General features: G+C 52.4%; 2 protein-coding genes across 2 annotated transcripts; both read left to right on the plus strand.

Moving 5' to 3' along the window:
- Nucleotides 1-2,754: 2,754 nt before the first annotated feature.
- On the plus strand, nt 2,755-4,270 carry LOC137165892 (ovomucoid-like). Its single transcript, XM_067567400.1, has 4 exons — nt 2,755-2,812; nt 3,228-3,250; nt 3,871-3,986; nt 4,225-4,270. The coding sequence occupies exons 1-4, from the start codon at nt 2,755-2,757 to the stop codon at nt 4,268-4,270; spliced, it is 243 nt and encodes an 80-aa protein (XP_067423501.1).
- Nucleotides 4,271-7,844: 3,574 nt separating this feature from the next.
- LOC137165556 (ovomucoid-like) lies at nt 7,845-9,603 on the plus strand. The gene is made up of 4 exons (XM_067566836.1): nt 7,845-7,902; nt 8,490-8,512; nt 9,090-9,211; nt 9,432-9,603. Exons 1-4 carry the CDS (start codon nt 7,845-7,847, stop codon nt 9,475-9,477), a joined length of 249 nt encoding a protein of 82 aa, XP_067422937.1. The 3' UTR covers nt 9,478-9,603.
- Nucleotides 9,604-17,028: the final 7,425 nt, after the last annotated feature.

Below are 17,028 nucleotides of genomic sequence, written 5' to 3' on the forward strand. Positions count from 1 at the left end.
CAGGGGTCACGGAGCTCTGCATTGGCCAGACACTGAACTGGCCTGTCACGGGGCCCAGTGACGAGTCAACAGGTTCACAGCTCTATTCTCAGTGGGGCAAACCCTGAAGCCAAGAGTAAAGACTGAGTTCAAGGGTTTGCCTGGGGTGGAGTGAGGGTTGGAAGATGAGGGTTGGAAGGGATCTCAGGAGGTATCTAGTCCCACCCTCTGCTCAGAGCAGGACCAACCCCAACTAAACCGTCCCAGCCAGGGCTTTGTCAAGCCAGGCCTTAAAAACCTCTAAGGATGGAGATTCCACCACCTGCCTAGGTAACCCATTCCACTGCTTCACCACCCTCCTAGTGAAAACCTTTTTCCTCATGTCCAACCTAGACCTACCCCACTGCAACTTGAGACCGTTGCTCCTAGTTCTGTCACCTGCCACCGCTGAGAACAGCCTAGCTCCATCCTCCCTGGAACCCCCTTTCAGGTAGTTGAAGGCTGCTATCAAATCCCCCCTCATTCTTCTCTTCTGTAGACTAAACAAGCCTAGTTCTCTCAGCCTCGCCTCATAAGTCTTGTGCTCCAGCCCCCTCATCATTTCTGTTGCCCTTCGCTGGACTCTCTCCAACTTGTCCACATCCTTCCTGTAGTGGGGGGCCCAAAACACTACACAATACTCCAAATGTGGCCTCACCAGTGCCAAATAGAGGGGAATAATCACTTCCCTCCTTCTGCTGGCAATGCCCCTCCTAATGCAGCCCAATATGCCGTTAGCCTTCTTGGCAAACAGAGCACACTGCTGACTCATATCCAGCTTCTTATCCACTGTAACCCCCAGGTCCTTTCATAGAATCATAGAATCATAGAATATTAGAGTTGGAAGGGACCTCAGGAGGTCATCTAGTCCAACCCCCTGCTCAAAGCAGGACTAACCTCAGCTATATCATCCCAGCCAGGGCTTTGTCAAGCCTCAGCTTAAAAACCTCTGAGGATGGAGATTCCACCACCTCCCTAGGTAACCCATTCCAGTGCTTCACCACCCTCCTAGTGAAAAACTTTTTCCTAATGTCCAACCTAGACCTCCCGCCCTGCAACTTGAGACCGTTGCTCCTTGTTCTGTCATCTGCCACCACCGAGAACAGCCTAGCTCCATCCTCCCTGGAACCCCCTTTCAGGTAGTTAAAGGCCGCTATCAAATCCCCCCTCACTCTTCTCTTTTGCAGACTAACCCTTTTCTGCAGAACTGCTGACTAGCTCGTCGGTCCCCGTCTATAGCTGTGCATGGGATTCTTCCATCCTAAGTGCAGGACTCTGCACTTGTCCTTGTTAAACCTCATTAGATTTCTTTTGGCCTAATCCTCTAGCTTGTCTCGGTCACTCTGTATCCTATCCCTGCTCTCTACCATATCTACCACTCCCCTAGCCTAGTGTCATCTGCAAACTTGCTGAGGGTGCAATCCACCCCATCCTTCAGATCATTAATGTAGATGTTGAAGTAACCCGGCCCCAGCGCTGACCCCTGGGGCACTCCGCTCGTTACTGGCTGCCAACTAGACATAAAGCCATTGATCACTACCCGTTGAGCCCAGCTTTCTATCCATCTTATAGTCCACACATCCAACCCATACTTCAACTTTCTGGCAAGAATACTGTGGCAGACCGTATCAAAAGCTTTCCTAAGGTCCGGGTATATCACATCCACCGCTTTCCCCACATCCACACAGCCAGTCACCTCATCAGGCAACCAGGCTGGTCAGGCATGACTAGCCCTTGGTGAAAACCCGGTTGGCTGTTCCTGACCAGCTTCCTCCCTTCCAAGTGCCTCAAAAAGGATTCCTTGAGAACCTGGAGGAGGGAATCCTCAGAAGTCGGGCCCAGGACACCCAGACACTTAGCTGCTGTCCAGCTGCTCCTGTGTTTGGGAGCAGAGAAGGGACCATCCGCCGCCCCTGTGCTGTGCTGTGCAGCCACACTCTGCTGTAGCCCACAACCACCCCGCATCCCCCCCACTCCCCGCCGCAGAGCCCTGCGCGCTGAGCCCAGCCATGAGCTCCGTGGGGCAGAGGGGGGCAGGGGTCCCTGTACACGGGGTCTGTGCTGCCTTCCTGCCCTGTTCAGCACAGCACGCCTGGTACAGCCCCTTTGGATCGCAGCAGACGTAGCCGCTGCCTTCCTTTGGGGCTGCCCCAGCCAGCTCTGCCTCTCCTCTCCCCGTTCTCACATGGACACGGTGCTACTGGCTGTGTCCCGTGGCCACTTCCCCTCCCTCCTGGCCCAGTCGAATCTCCAAGCTGCTGCTCCAAAGGGCTGCAGGTGCCTGGATTCCAAAGTGGCTGGCAGTGCGGGAGGGACGGACACACGGACCCGCAATATCTGGCTTCTGGTGCCTGGCAGCAGAGATGCCTGTGACTGGATGCAAGGAGGCGGTTCTCAGCAACCCACAGAGCCCTGGACGCACATGAGCGAACGTCCATAACGTACCTTCCCCCGCACTAGTGCGACAGGAGTGACAGAGGCTGACGTCGAGTGCAGCCAGGTATGGCAGGGCGAGTTAACCTTTCCCCACCAATATTTACTGCTGGCCCCTAAGCGTGTTTGAGGCCATCACATTCTTACCCGACGTACGAGCATCCCGACGTACGTGGGTTTGTTTGCTGCAGGGCTGGGAACCTCTTCTCTCTATATATGAGATCTCCACCCTTGGGCCGCACAACAGAGCGTCCGTGGAGCTCAGCACAAACACACTCAGCAGATCCACAAACCACTTCCACCATGAGGACAGCAACTGTCATTTTGTTCCTCGCTCTGGGGGTCTTCCCCAGCTTTCAGGGTGAGTAACTTTGGCTGTAGCCTGTGCAGAGCTCAGCGTCTGACCCCTCTCACCATCAGGACAGGCTCGATGGGTCAAAACCTGCGCAGACCCAGCTGTATCGTCACAGACATCCGGGTCTCAGCACTAAGCAGGGGAAGTGACGTGCTGTAGAAGCAGCAATTTCCTTCGGAAAATGTTGTTGAGGCCAATTCCTGGTGGCCCCGATGATGGTATTTCAGGTCTGACGGGCGTGTATGGCTCTCAGTGTTTCTCTTTGTTACAGCAATTGGATGAGGGTGCAAGAAACCTTCCCAGGGTGACGTTTGCTGATTAGGAAGCTGCATCCATTGTCCTACACAGCGATTAAGTTTTTAACTGATTTCCCTCCCATATTTATTTTCATTGTGTCATTTGTATCTGTGTTTTCTTCCAGATAATTTTGGCCAAGATCGTCCGGTGAGTCTAACTCACACTGTGAATTAATTGTCACTTTCCCCTGATCCCTGGTTTGTAGCATCATGGAGGCCAGGATCTCTGGGTTAGAAACATGCTAGAATTCCTGAGACAACATGGAGCAGACTGGACCCCAGGCCATAGCGAGGGAAGAGTAATTTCCTGGTTCTGGGACTCCATGTGGTCAGAGCGATGGATTCCAGCCTGTATTGGACAGGACATCCGGTGTGATGGGGGAATGGGATGCACCGGGAGCTATTTAATGAGGAAACAGGAGAGGGAACAGCATCACGAGAGGAGTGGGGGGTTATATTTGAGCATCACCTGCCTGCACAGATGCCCCTTCGCTCAGACACCTTGTGATGAGGGCTCAGAAGAGTCTCGTAGATCAGGGATACGGGCTCAGCTCCTCCTGGCAGCAAGAGGGGAATTGGGAGGTCAGTTCATCAGAAGCACAGCTGAAAGAGACGAGGGAGAGGATTAGCTAGTGTGAGCTCTGGGGGCCGGGACTGTCCCTTCCTCTGTGTTCAAAGCATGCCCAGCACCACGGGAATGATGGCGGTGCTGGGGCACCCTTAAAATACAGAGAATAACGCTAATAGCAGTATTACTTTCACTTGTAGGGTTTCTGCATTGAGTACCAGAGACCTCCAACTTCCTGCACCTTGGAGTACAACCCAGTCTGTGGCAGTGATGGCAGGTCATACGGCAACAAATGTGCCTTTTGTGCAGCAGTCTTGTAAGTTCAGCAACAAACAGCCCATTAATAAAAACTAGACGACGGTGGTGTAATTCACGCCACCGCCTGCTTCCGTCTGTCTTGACCTCCTGAAGGCCGGGTGCACTCGCTCAGTCTCATTTTTTCTGTCAGCAAATAAGCTCTTGTTATTTGACATATTGGGACCTGGACAGAAGATTGCCCTCATTGCCCATAAAAGCTGCAGCGCTGAGTTTTGTGTGTCTCTCTTTCTTTCTAGTGAAAACCTTGGAAGTCTCTGCTTTAGGCGATATGGAGAATGCTGAATCATCAGTGGTCCGAGCGCTGACACGGAGCTGAACCCAATTTGCTTGTAGTTTCCACTAGCAGATCCCTGCATGGAGCCACGTTCTCCTCTCATCCTCCATTTCCAGGGCTCCGTACAGCATCGCTGACTATCCACCTGACTCTGCAATAAAGTAAATTCAGCAGAATTCTTTCTCTCTGTGGGGTTTTTTCCCTTTGCCTAGGAGGGCCTCTGTTCTCCAGTGTCTCACCCAGGCTCTGCCCAGCTTACAGGCAGGAGTTGATGAGAACATAAAGTGCGATAACCAGTCACATGCACTAAATGCCTCCACCGTGGGAAGTTATTATATCACCTCCTGCCATGCCCTTGCCTACCAGAGAAATCAATCCGCAAACCCCAGATACGATCCCTGTGTCTGACTGCCTTCCAGCTCGGACTGTTATCAATGGACCACGTCATGAGAGCATGAGCAAAGCCCCAGTAAAAGGCCTTTGTTTGACAGAACAGGCAGGGATTGGGGGCGGATGGGATCCCCAGCCCAGACATAGGACCCAGGCCTACTTATTAGGGTGGGCACAAGTGGCCATGTGGATCCAGGCTATGCACGACCCCTTGCTCACCACCCACCCCTCGTTCCTTCCGACACCCCCTCCAGAGACCCACGAGCCGCACAGTCCGTCCATCTCCTCCATCCGCTCCGGAGCCCCTCTGACGGGGGTTTGAGCTGCGCTGATGCCACCTGCAGCAGACCAACAACCTGCCATCTGCAGTTGGCTGGGAGCTGCCTCTCTTCTGGGCTGCACTGGGGGGCACCTGACACATATCTGACCATGGTGATACTTGCTATAAACTGGTGCCACGTCCCAGTGACACGTGAGAGTGCGTGGAGATGTGCCAGACACCTTGAGTGCATGGGGTAGTCGGACAATTGTCTCTAAACGTGGCAGGTATCTCTGTGGGCGAGGGGTTGGGCTCTGGCCCTATGAGGAAGGGTTACAGAGCTACCTCCCGGAACTAAACGCATTGGGGGTAGTTACTGGAAATCCCTGGACAGGTAATGAACTCCGGAGAAGTCCCACTCCGTGGGAGACCTGCATAGGCTGGTTCAGACTGGCTCAATTTCCAGAGTCCCGCAGACAAAGAACAGTGGATTTGGTATAAAGGGGCAGCCCGAAGCAACCAAGGGTCCCTTCACTGGATCCTTGAACTGACCTGAGACTGTTACAAAGAGGGCAAAAGCCTGACGGGCCAGACTCGGCCAGGGTCTCCGTTGGGAAGATAGGGACACCCAGTGAGCTAGCAAGCTGGAGACGGTGTATTGGTTTGGCATGTGTTTTCTCTCTAATGCTTTTTTCCTAAATAAAAGTGAGATACAGCTGGTCCAGGGAGCCCTGTCATAAGCTATGGGAGAGGGGACAGGAGGGTAGGTGCTGACTAAGGTCAGACCTTACGTATGGTGAATTGCAAGGAGATTGCAAGCTTAAATCTGTGATCTGGGGAGAGAAGGACATGGGTTCCCACCCATAAAAGGGTGATGGCTGGGGGATCTGAGAGCTAAAAGGGGGACCTTGAGCAAACCACAGAGAAAGCAGAGATACAGGGATGCAGTTAACCCCAGAAATGTGACAGGCCCACGTCACAGATCCATAGATTCAGGGAGCGTAAAGCCAGAAGGGACTATTAGATGGTCTAGTCTGACTTGCTGTATAATGTAGGATGTTACATTTCACCAGTTACCCCAGTACCAGGCCCAATAACTTCTCTTTAGCTAAAGCATCTTCCAGAAAGTCATCCAGACTGGATCTCAAGACATCAAGCGATGGAGAATCCACCTCTTCCCTCAGAGTTTGTTCCAATGGTTTATCATGCTCACCATTAAAAATGTTTGCCTAATTTCTAATTGGAATTTGTCTGGCTCTGGTCAGCCACTGGTTCCTGTTATGCCTTCCTCGGATGGAACAAAGAGCCCTTTGGTACCCAGTATTTTCTTCTCCTCAGGGCACTTATATACTGTAATACATCACCTCTCCACCTTCCTTGTCATAAGCTAAGCAGAATGAGCTCTTTATGTCTCTCATGGTCAGGCATTTTCTCCAGTGCTCAAATCATTTTTATGGCCTTTTTCTGCACCCCTTCCAATTTTTCAACATCCTTTTTAAAATGTGGGCACCAGAACTGGATTCAGGAATACAGTATCGGTCCCAGCAATGCCACGGACAGATGTAAAGTCACCTCCCTACTCCTACACGTCACGCCTGTTTATACAGCCAACCAAGGATCGCATTCACCATTTGTCCTACCCCATGGCATTGGGAATTCATGTTCCGTTTCTTGCCCACTATGAACTCTAGCTCCTTTTCACCGTCTCTGCTTTCCAGGAGACTGTCCCCTATTCTATAGGACCGCCTGCAGTCTTCAGACCTTAATGGATGACTTTTCATGTGGCTGTATTAGGCCCACTCATATGGTTTATCCTACAGAGCAATCCAGATTGTTTTGTTTGACAACTCTACCCTCATCATTAGCTGCCACTCCACCAATCTTTGTGTCATTCACACAATTTATCAGCAGTTATTTTATATTCACTTCCAGAGTCGGGATGAAAAATGTTGAAAACTGCCATGCCTCGCACTGATCCATGCAAATCCCCACTAGAAACACCCTCCTTCACTGATTATTTCCCCTTAACAACTACTTGTTAAGACCATTCATTAGGCAGCCCATAATCCATTTGACATGTGCTCTGTTGATATTGTATAATGCTGATTTTTTAATCAGGATGTTGTGGGGTACTAAGTCGAAAGTCTAAATCTACGACATCTACGCAGACACCTTTATCAGCCGAACATCTGCTCTCCCCTGGCTGAGACAGAGCAGCCAAAGACCTCTTACAAACAGGCAGGCAGGTGCCTGAATACTAAAACAGCTGACGGTGCGTTAGGAACAGGGCACGCAGACCTAGAATGTCCTGGGTTACTGGAGCATGATAGCAAAGCCCAGCGTGAGTGATGGAAGGCAGCTGTTCTGCATAGGCTGAAATGTAAACGATCTCTCCTCTCTACAATAGTGTACTGAGATTTATGATTTCGGTAGAATTACCCATGCATGTGAGAACAATTTAACTTTCCTCACTAATACTGATTGCAACCCCCAAAGTGTTTTCGAAGCCGCCACTTACGAGCATCCTGGAACGTGCAGTTTATTTGTATTAGGGTTGGGAACTGTTCTACATGCAAATACCTGGGATCATCTGAGAAGAAGGATTGTCATGCACGAACAAGAGTATTTGTTATTTGTTGCTCGGCACACCTTATCCTCCTGCAGGAAAAGTTTCAACCAACTAATCAGGGAGCAACACATGTACATCTGACTTAGATGATCAATGAGACACCATGAATTATGAGTAGGGAATGACCGTTCGCTGGACTGGTTTGCAGCGACACTGACAAATTAAAAAGGGATGTCACAATCCAAGGGGAGAGCCCAACCCCTTCTCTCTATATATAAGATCTCCACCCTTGCGCTGCGTCGAGAAATCACCTTCGAAACTCAGCACGAACAGACTCAACGCAGACCCACAAACCACTTCCACCATGAAGACAGCAGCTATCATAGTGTTCCTCGCTCTGGGGCTCTTCTCCTGCTTTCAGGGTGAGTAACTTTGGCTGTAGCCTGTGCAGAGCTCAGCGGCCGACCCCTCTCACCTTCAGAACAGGTGCGACTGTTAAAAACCTGCTCTGCCCCAGCTATGTCACTACGTACATTTGGGTGTCAAGATGAAGGCAGGGGAAGTGGCGCGTTGCAGAAGCAGCAACTTCCTTCGGAAAGATGTTGCCGAGGAGCCCTGATGGGTCTTCACCCAAATGCCAACCTGGGAGCTGCAAACAATCGCACCCGCAGTTATTTATGAGCGACTGTGATAGTATTTGCAGGTCTGACTGAGGGTGCATTTGTCTACAAGCGTCTGTTAGACATTCCTTTGTGTTTGTCTAACCTTACGTAAATCTCCATGCCCACACCGGGGAAGATTCTCATCTCACCCGCACTGCTATGGACATGCCCGTGAGGGTCATGGGTTATGTTACAATAAAGCTGGGGTTCGTGTCGGAAACCTTTCCGGGGTCACAGCTACCGGTTAGAAAGCAGCACCCATTGTCCTACAGAGATGAATGTTTTTACGTGACTTTCATGCCAGCATTTCCCTTCATTGTGTTGTGTGTGTCTGTGTTTCTGTCCAGATGCCGCTGCTCAGGATGGTGAGGTGAGACCAACTCTCGCTGTTCATTAATTGTAACCATCCCCTGATCCCTGCTTTGTAATGTCAAGGAGCCCAGGATCTGGGCTAGAAACACACTAGGACGCAGGAGTCAATTGGGAGCAGTCTTGACCCCAGATCTTAGCGAGGAGAGAGTGAATCTCTGGGGCTGAGACTGCATGTGGTCAGAGCGATGGATCCCAGCCTCTGTTGGGCCGGATACCCTCTGTGATGGGACAGTGGGAGGAACTGGGAGAAACGCAGAGACAGAACAGCGGAGGGGATCACAGAACATGTGGTTTTGAGCACCCGCTGCCTGCAGAGATGCCCCTTTGCTCACGCACCTTGTGATGCGGGCTCAGGAGAGTCTGTTAGACCAGGCAGAAGGGCTCTGTCATTTCTCTTGCTCAGCATTTAGAGGGTAATTGGGAAATCAGTTAATCAGAACCTCCGTAGAAAGAGAGGAGGGGCAGGCTAGACAGTGTGAGCTCTGGGCGGCAGGGGCTGGGCGGTGTTCATAGAGCCCAGCAGGGCACTCATGTAATGCAGAGAAGGACATTAACAATAATCACAACGACAGCAGCTGCAGGCTTTCTGCAGTGAGTACAAGAAGCCACCGTCTGTCTGCACCAAGGACCTCCATCCGATCTGTGGCAGCGATGGCAAAACGTACACCAACAAATGCTTCTTTTGCAAAGCGGTCTGGTGAGTACAGCAGCAAAAATCAAAACACAGTTGTCAGGTAACTGAAGCCCCTGCCTGTGCCACCCGCCTTCACCTCCTAGAGGCTGGGTCACCTTCCTCCGTCTAATGTTTCCTGTCCAGCTCTGGTTATTTTGGCCTACGGGGGCCTTGACAGAAGCTTTGCCCTCACTGCCCAGAAGGGCCATGGCCCTGAGCTCTGTGTCTCTGTCTTTCCTTCTAGGGAAAACCTTGGAAGTCTTTGCTTTAAGCAAGAGGGAGAATGCTGAAGCCCTGATGGTGCCGAGGGCTGAGATGGAGCCGAACCCTTTGTGCTTTTAGTTTCCACCAGCGGAGCCCCGCATGGAGGCAGAGTCTCGGCTCATCCTCCATTTTGCGGGCCCCTGCCAGCATCTTTGTCTCTCCATCTGCCTGCTCAATAAAATCAGTGCAGACGAATTCTGTACTTCTGTGATTTTTAACCCTTCCCTCCCACCCAACCACCTCCCCGCGTGCCACCCAGTCCCCGCCAGGCCCAGCAGCTGCAGAGGCCAGCCGTCTCCTCCATGGCACACAGGAGACCGCAGGGACCCTCTGACTGGGGGCTGTGCAGCCCTCATCTCCCTGTGCAGCAGACCAACCACTTGCCAAGGATAAGCTGCCTCAGCTTGGGGCTACCCTGGGGAAGCTCTCCCCCTGCCTCGCCCCTGGCTGTTCTTTGAGGCCACGTCGCCATTTCCCCGCACCCCAGGCCGAGACCGACTGTCCAAACGTGAGTTACAAACAAACTGGCTGGTGCCCGAACTTGAAAGCAGCTGGTCCAGCTTTAGGGACTGGGCCCCTGGGGCCCAGAACTGGCTGGGTGACTGGGTCCGACAGCGACGCTGAATGTGGCGGGGAGTCCCAGTGGCTGTTCTGGGGAAGCCCTTGACCCGTCTGACCAAATCTAAATCCTCTCTCCTCCTCTGCAATGGTGCGAGGCGATTTACAAAGCTTGTTTCTGGGTGGTGTCACACAGGCGCTGAAAACATCCAGGTTTGTTCCCGGCCCTTGCCTGCCCAGAATGAAAATGCTGACACATTCCTCAGATCGTTTTGTTTCGCAGCTGCTCGTTTGGCCAGCTCTGGCTGGGAAGCTCAGTTCATTCATATTTTTAATGTTTGAAACATTTGGAGGTGGGGGGAGGGGGCACAATCCATTTAACTAACAAAGTTGGACCAATTCTTCAAGAGGCTTCAGGCTCGTAGCCCCATGTCCTTCCCTTCAGCTGTTCGTTTCTTTAGGCTGCAAACCTTCCAGGGCGGGGCTTGACTCTTTTCTATGTCTGTTCAGCCCCCCCAGTACCATGGGACCTCTGCTGGGGCCTTTGGGTGAGAAGGAGAAGAAAGTGATGTGCTGGACAGCTGTGTCCGCTGCACATCCAGGCAGGTCAGAGGGCAGTCGTCAGTGAGGTGTGACATCGTCTGGCTTCAGCCACCTCCATGTCTGGGGTCCTCTCGTGGGGCCCCCGGTGCGAAGGCTGGCTGCACATTGACCCGGGCTCCTTTGAAATCAGTTCAGAAGGACCCATGAGTGGCGTGGCAACTCAAAGCCAAGTACACGCGTGGTTGGGTCAGCTGTAAAAGACTGGTTTCTGGTGTTAGCTGCAGACCGTTCTTCATGACCCGTTGGTGACACAGAGAAATCTAGGCAGGGCATGTGGGCCGACAACACCGGCCTCAACGACAAGCGCGCTCGTGGGGGGTCCAAGAGGATGGTGTATCATGGTGGGCTTGGGTGTGCTCTGATCTTCTCAACCATTCTGGCTGTAGCAACCTCATGACGGACGTGTGGAGGAGGGATGCTGCTTAACACGGGGAGACATGGTCCTGGTGTGGGTCAAATTGTCCCGGTTACAATGCACGTGGTTGAGTCTAGTTGTGTCAACCAACTTGAGGTGAGATGACTGGAGCCAGACTAGAGCACAGAACTCTGCTGTAGAGTAACAGAGGGTTAAACCGCATGACTGGAGAGTTTGTGCGTTTGCTCCTCCTGCGGTGCCAGCCAATGTGCTGAGAAGGTTGTTACGCATTTTTCTCAGGCGGCTCAGATATGTGAATGCTCTAGCCAGGGTTACCCAACGTGGACTGGGTGGGATTTGTGTTTCAAGAAATGCCCATTGAGAAAGAAATTCAGTTCTTGGTCTGCGCTGGTGTTATCAAGATGGAACACATTCAGAACGGTCTGGGTCACACTGGCTTGTCATTGCCACTGACTGTAATATTTGGCCGTCTTCACCAAGTCAATGTTTAGGGTTTGTCCCTTTTTGTGCTAAACCACTCAGCGAGAACCACGAATTTAAATCCAGCCAGCATTGATAATGCACTTCCATTTGAGGCCTTGTAGCTGCAAAACAGGAGCCCAGCCTCCCACGCTGACGTTAGCTCCTTTGATTGGAACGTGATAATCGGTAGAATGTTGGGTTAAGTCAGGGACCCATGGGGCGACTGGCCCTTTAAGGGGAATCAGGGTCCAGTCCACCTGCTGAAGGCTGACCTGGGAGTAACTGATTGCCCAGGTGGCCACTTAATGGTTGGCTGGTAAATGAACACCTGGACCTAATAAAAAGGTTACCTGAGCTTAGTTCAGGAGTGCACTCCCTCAGAGACAGGGCGATCCAGAGGGGAGGAAATCCCAGGAGAGCTCCCGGATCACCAGAGCTCTGTGGAAACAGGAACTCTCTGGAGAACCACCAGAGCAGGGAGCCTAGGAGCTGCTCCTAAAGGTTGAAGACTCCCAGAAGGAAGAGCTGCAGAAAGCAGACATCCAGAAAGGCCTGGGTCCCAGCAAAGGGATCTCCCAGACCATGGCAGGAAGCCTAGTGTGCCAGGGAGAAGGGGCTTCTGCAGAGAAGGGACTCAGAAAGACGAGCAGCTGCAGAGAGAAAGTGCTCCCAGGGCAGGGAGAGGAGCAGCTCTGGGGAACAAACTGGGCAGAACACGCCACAGAAGCCTAAGCTCCAGACAGGGAATGCGGCTTGAGAGAGCTGCATGGCTGTGGGGCCGACACATCAGACGGGTTCACCTGGAGGGAGGCGCGTGTTTTCCAGTGGAGCAGCCGGCTGAAGGCTCCACTTATGTTTTGGGTTGTTCTTTTCTGTTGAATAAAGGAGACCCTCCAAGAAGGGAGCTGCTTACTCCTCGTTGGACATGTTTATACCCAGGGTCAGGGGAAATCAAGGCAGGGCTGACCCACAGCTTCATGTCCCCCCTGAGGGGGCAGATTCAAGAGTGAGAGAGTGGCGACATGGAGATTCTTATTCTGTGAGTTATTTGAATTATTACATACTAGGGATTAACCAACAAATCATGTCCCTTGGGAAAGCGGTATTGAGTTGTGTTTGCCCCAGAGTGCAATAGGGCACTACCCACCCATGGAGGACCTTGGAGAGGTCACCAGAGCGTATCCACCTTTGGATTGGTTAAGAATTCCCCATTGTTCTCGCACCTGGGAGGCTTTGGCAGCTGGAAATGAACGATGGGTTCTAAGTGATTGGGAGCTGGTTGGGAGAAGCAAGGCTGTTGGCCAATATGGCTGGACTCGTCCCGGGGATTGTGCTGAATTTCAACGACAACAAACAGAAACCTTGCCGCGTGCTGCATGGAGCCCAGGGTGAAAATTCCCCCAATCTGGGCCAGTTCATCAGCAAAAGGCTCTGGGCTCAGTCGCTTTATACTGGATGCAACCACCCCACCCCACCCCACCCCACCCCCTCCCCCCAGTTCCCCACCCAGACACACACACCTCAGCTTCGGCACTGACCTACCGGCCTTGCAGAGACAGAGAATCATCTCAGTGCAAAAACAGCTGGCAAGGCAAAAGGTAAGGAGGGCAAAGTGCACGTGGCGTGGTAATTTAGCATTCCTCCCAGAGGAAACTGGGCCTGGCTGTCCTGTGTCAGGGGTGGCTCTGGAAGGTGATTTCGCAGTTGGGGTGGAGAGTCTGCCCGTGAGCGTCTATGGGTTCTGCCTGCGAGGCTTATTAAGGGAGCAGCTACTGAGCAGAATGCTAATGGACTCCACATGGGTTGCACAGCTGCCTTCACCGGGAAGTCAAAGGGAATCTCTGTGCTCCGGGCGTCAGCACTTCTTTGTGGCTGCTTCCCAGGTGAGTGACCTTGGCTGTAACCTGCACAGAGCCCTTTGCTTTCCACCTCTCATCTCCGCCTTGTGCAGCCTGGACTCGTAAGGGTCAGCCTCATGCACACCTCACTGGAGAGAGCTGAGGTGCTGCTTGTTCTGCATGGGCCCTTTTCAGAAACAAAACGATTAGCACCAGGGTCCTTTGACAATGTTTTCCTTCTTCGCCACACTGCTCTGCAATGTACTGTGACAGCTGGTTGCACCCCAGAAGTGGCTGCCTTTCCACCTTCTTGTGGCAACATAAAACGCTATTTGTTATTGTGCCATGAACTTGGAGAAATGACTGACTCCCCAAAGAGATCTGTGTGAAGGATGTCACTACGGAAACTTACCATTATGGGCCTGATCCTTATCCCACTGACTTACATGGGAGTAAGATTGGGCCCTAAGCATAAAAGGGGCTGACCTGGTTTGTTAACTTTTCCTGTGTGGATCCCATTCCTCTGAAAGGGACATTATCTGGGACTCCTCCCGATCTTCTGTGACCTCACAAACAATGCCAGGGACTAAATGGTCAGACTTCATGGAAGCCAACAGTCCTGGGACAGGTTTGCAAACTCCGTGTCGTTATGTTGCATTATTCTGTGGAGCAGTAAGTCTGAAAACCATTTTGCAACAAGCTGTTGAAAAGCCCCTTTGATTTCGCAGCATGGTGCAATTCAGTGCTGGAAACCACAATTCCAGTGGCAGTTTTCCCACTAGCAGGGTTAACGTGTATAAACCTGATCTCCCTCACAGATGGTTTTTGTCTCGTCCTAGCTTGTGTGTCTGCATTTTGTGTTCCAGGTGTTGCCCGTCAAGGTGAGAAACAGGTTGATCCATCTCTTCCTCTTTATGAATTCTCACTGTACACGCCCACCTCCACTTCTGAATTTGGAACCACAGCATGGCCACATGCTCTAAAATCCATGGGGGAGAGGGAGTCCACCCGCCAAGAGAACCCCAATGGCAGTGACGATGCTATGCTGCCAGCTGTATTGTGGTACCCAAAGGTCTCGTCTGGGATTGGGACCCGTTGTTCTGGGCACTGAACAAACCTCTGAAGACCAAGGTCTGGACACTCATTGCAACTAGCTGAGTCGGGGCTACCAGAATGGGCCCGGGAAGCAGCTTGGTGTAAGTTAAAGCATTCCTCAGACTGCTTTAACTGCGACCTGGTAGCCCTGCTCCTGTGCCAAGCACAGCTCAGCCAGTCAAGAAATCCAGCCCTTAGTCATCTCCTCTGCTACCTAGTTTCTGCCAGAAGCTCACAGTAGCGTCCTCATGGTACTGGCAAACCAGAACAAGCTCCAGAGGAGCCTCCCTTCAGTCAGTGTCTGAGCTCACCTTTCTCCTGGAGCAAATTAGAAGTCCAGCAAACTAGACCGTCTGCTTTTCCCAACCCAGTTTGCATTGAGAAGTTAGGGAAAATGCCCTGGGCTGCTCAGAAAAGCCAAAAGCTACAGGCGACTGAAAGCACTCTGTGACTCTGTCCTGTAGACAATAAGGGGACTCTTCCAGCTAGCTCCCTGTCGATCCGCATCGCTAGTATCAATAGCAGCCTGTGGCCTGATTCCCCTCTCTCATTGCTCCACTGGTGTAAAATGGGAACAAGGGTAGTGGTGAATCAGGCTCCAGGAGACGCAACAAATAGTAACTGATAAAAACTCGTTCATGAACATGTCCTGTAATCACTTCCGCAGTGAGCACCTGTAACAAACCCTTTATCTGCACCCGAGTCCAGCCCGGTCTGCGGCAGTAATGGTTTGCTGTACGACAACAGGTGCCTCTTGTGTGCAGCGGTACGGTGAGGGCATTCATTGCAGATGCCAGATGCAACGGTCGGATCTGCAGGGGCAGATGATGCGGCAATGAAGGAAAGACACAGGGAAAAGTCCTACGCTTACACAAGTGTGAGGGGATCTTTAACGCTCACTCAGAGGAGTCAGGAGCTTGGTTTTTCTGGTCAAAAACCTATACCCAATAAGGAACTGAGTCGATTGCCCAGGGGAGGGCTGAGTGGACTCTAATAGTATTTGTCCTGTGATTGTAAGAGTTTCAAACATTCAGCTTTGCGCACTAAGCCCTCTCTGCCACTTGAAAGCAAACTGCTCAAAATCATTGTCCTGGCACCACATTCAGAAGAACGCCGAGATACAACAGAAAGGAGCTTTAAACCCTTCGTTATTCACAATCAAATGATCCTTGGTGTTGTTCTGTTTCACAGCAGTTGAGCTTCTCGGTACTTCCATGGCTCGTTACAGCTCGGAAAGACGATACACTGTGTGTAGACTGACCACAGCTGTTTACACAGAGGCAGAATGCACAGGGCATCCACATCACAGTGATGCCTTGAAACCATGGTGATGGGCCCATTTTATTTGCATGGGTGAACAGAAGGATGGGTAGATGGAGGTTAAAACCAGGGGGAAGGATGGTTCTGTGGAGAAGGAACAGGACTGAGAGACCGGAAAACAGAACTGCAATAGCAATAGCCGCTGAGTGAGCTTGGAGCGGTGTGCCATTGCTTTTCCAGGTCGACTGCAGCAGGTATCCACTAGCAAAGAAGCAAGGCCCCTTTTCCTGCCCAAAGGGATACGATCCCGTCTGGGGCATGGATGGTGTGACATATGGCAACAGCTGTCTCCGGTGTTCGTCAGCGCAGGGAGTACAACTGCAACCTAAGAAGGGGTTCTCCTGAGAGCACTTGTACCCGCCCTGGACACCGCGATCTCCTCCAGCCGGGCAGCGTCACGGGGCGAGCGGGCCCTTTACGCGGATTGCAGCTGCGCAGGCTCACCCCACCTGCCCAGGTGAAGGGAAGGATCCCGGGCTCACACGGGAGAAGCTTGGCGACTCAGAACCAGGCCAGCTAAAGAGCAGGAGAGGTTCTCCTCAGCTCCCAGGCAGGAGGCGTGGGGAGAGAGACCTGGAGGGAGCAGGCTAGGAAGGCTGGAAGCTGGGGAAACGTCTCAGCCGAAGGGAGCAGAGTGACTCTTAGCGTCCAGGCAGGCGGCCGGGGAGTGAGAGCCGCAGACGGTAGCCTGGCTCTGTCCGGGGTCAGCGGAAAAGGGACCGGCTGATGTGTAGAACTTACGTCGAACTGGCTTATTTTGGAGAAATAAAATGCCACCCTGAGGAAGAGGGACTGAGCCCCATTGATCTCTGTGAAGTTCAGAGCCGGAATACCTTTGAGGCCCTGGGGCCTGGGCTCCTGGCATCGTGAACGGTTTCTCTGCTGCGCTGCCTGGTGGGCTGGTCCGCCGGCAGCCTTTCAGCTCCGGTTTGTTCCAGTTTCTGCAGCGTCTCCTGCTCCCAGGTCGCCATTCGTAGCCGTGCATCACCTAGCCACGGCCGGCGTCCGACAGCCACGATGCCAGAATCACGAGTCTGCACCACAGGGATGATGCGTCTTGCTGGGGAGCCAGGCGAGAGCTAGGAGGTCAAACCAAAAATGCCAGAATGCCTGAGGAAGTGCCGTCTTCAGGGCAGCGACGGGCGGAAGGGCCTGGCTCAGACGGAAAGAGTCGGCAGTAGGGGTGGTAAATATGAACCTGCCTGGTCCCTGCCAAACGGCTCGTTCTGTGATCTTGGTTTAACAGTGATCTTGTGTGAAACAGTGCGAGCGGGGATCTCTATAGCCGGCCTTGGAGTCCTTCTCTCTGCCACTAGTGCAGGGGA

Source organism: Emydura macquarii, unplaced genomic scaffold (genome assembly GCF_026122565.2).
Source record: "Emydura macquarii macquarii isolate MOO-44397 ecotype Brisbane River unplaced genomic scaffold, CSIRO-AGI_Emac_v2 contig_2768, whole genome shotgun sequence".
NCBI lineage: Eukaryota > Metazoa > Chordata > Testudines > Chelidae > Emydura > Emydura macquarii.

What these genes read in the sequence shown, in the direction of transcription:
- LOC137165556 (XM_067566836.1), top strand. Translation starts at nt 7,845, where the DNA reads ATGAAGACAGCAGCTATCATAGTGTTCCTCGCTCTGGGGCTCTTCTCC. An exon ending in GCTCTTCTCCTGCTTTCAGG is followed by an intron (nt 7,903 to 8,489) that starts GTGAGTAACTTT and finishes GTTTCTGTCCAG; the next exon opens with ATGCCGCTGCTCAGGATGGT. An exon ending in TTCTTTTGCAAAGCGGTCTG is followed by an intron (nt 9,212 to 9,431) that starts GTGAGTACAGCA and finishes CTTTCCTTCTAG; the next exon opens with GGAAAACCTTGGAAGTCTTT.
- LOC137165892 (XM_067567400.1), top strand. Translation starts at nt 2,755, where the DNA reads ATGAGGACAGCAACTGTCATTTTGTTCCTCGCTCTGGGGGTCTTCCCC. An exon ending in ATTTTGGCCAAGATCGTCCG is followed by an intron (nt 3,251 to 3,870) that starts GTGAGTCTAACT and finishes TTTCACTTGTAG; the next exon opens with GGTTTCTGCATTGAGTACCA. An exon ending in GCCTTTTGTGCAGCAGTCTT is followed by an intron (nt 3,987 to 4,224) that starts GTAAGTTCAGCA and finishes CTTTCTTTCTAG; the next exon opens with TGAAAACCTTGGAAGTCTCT.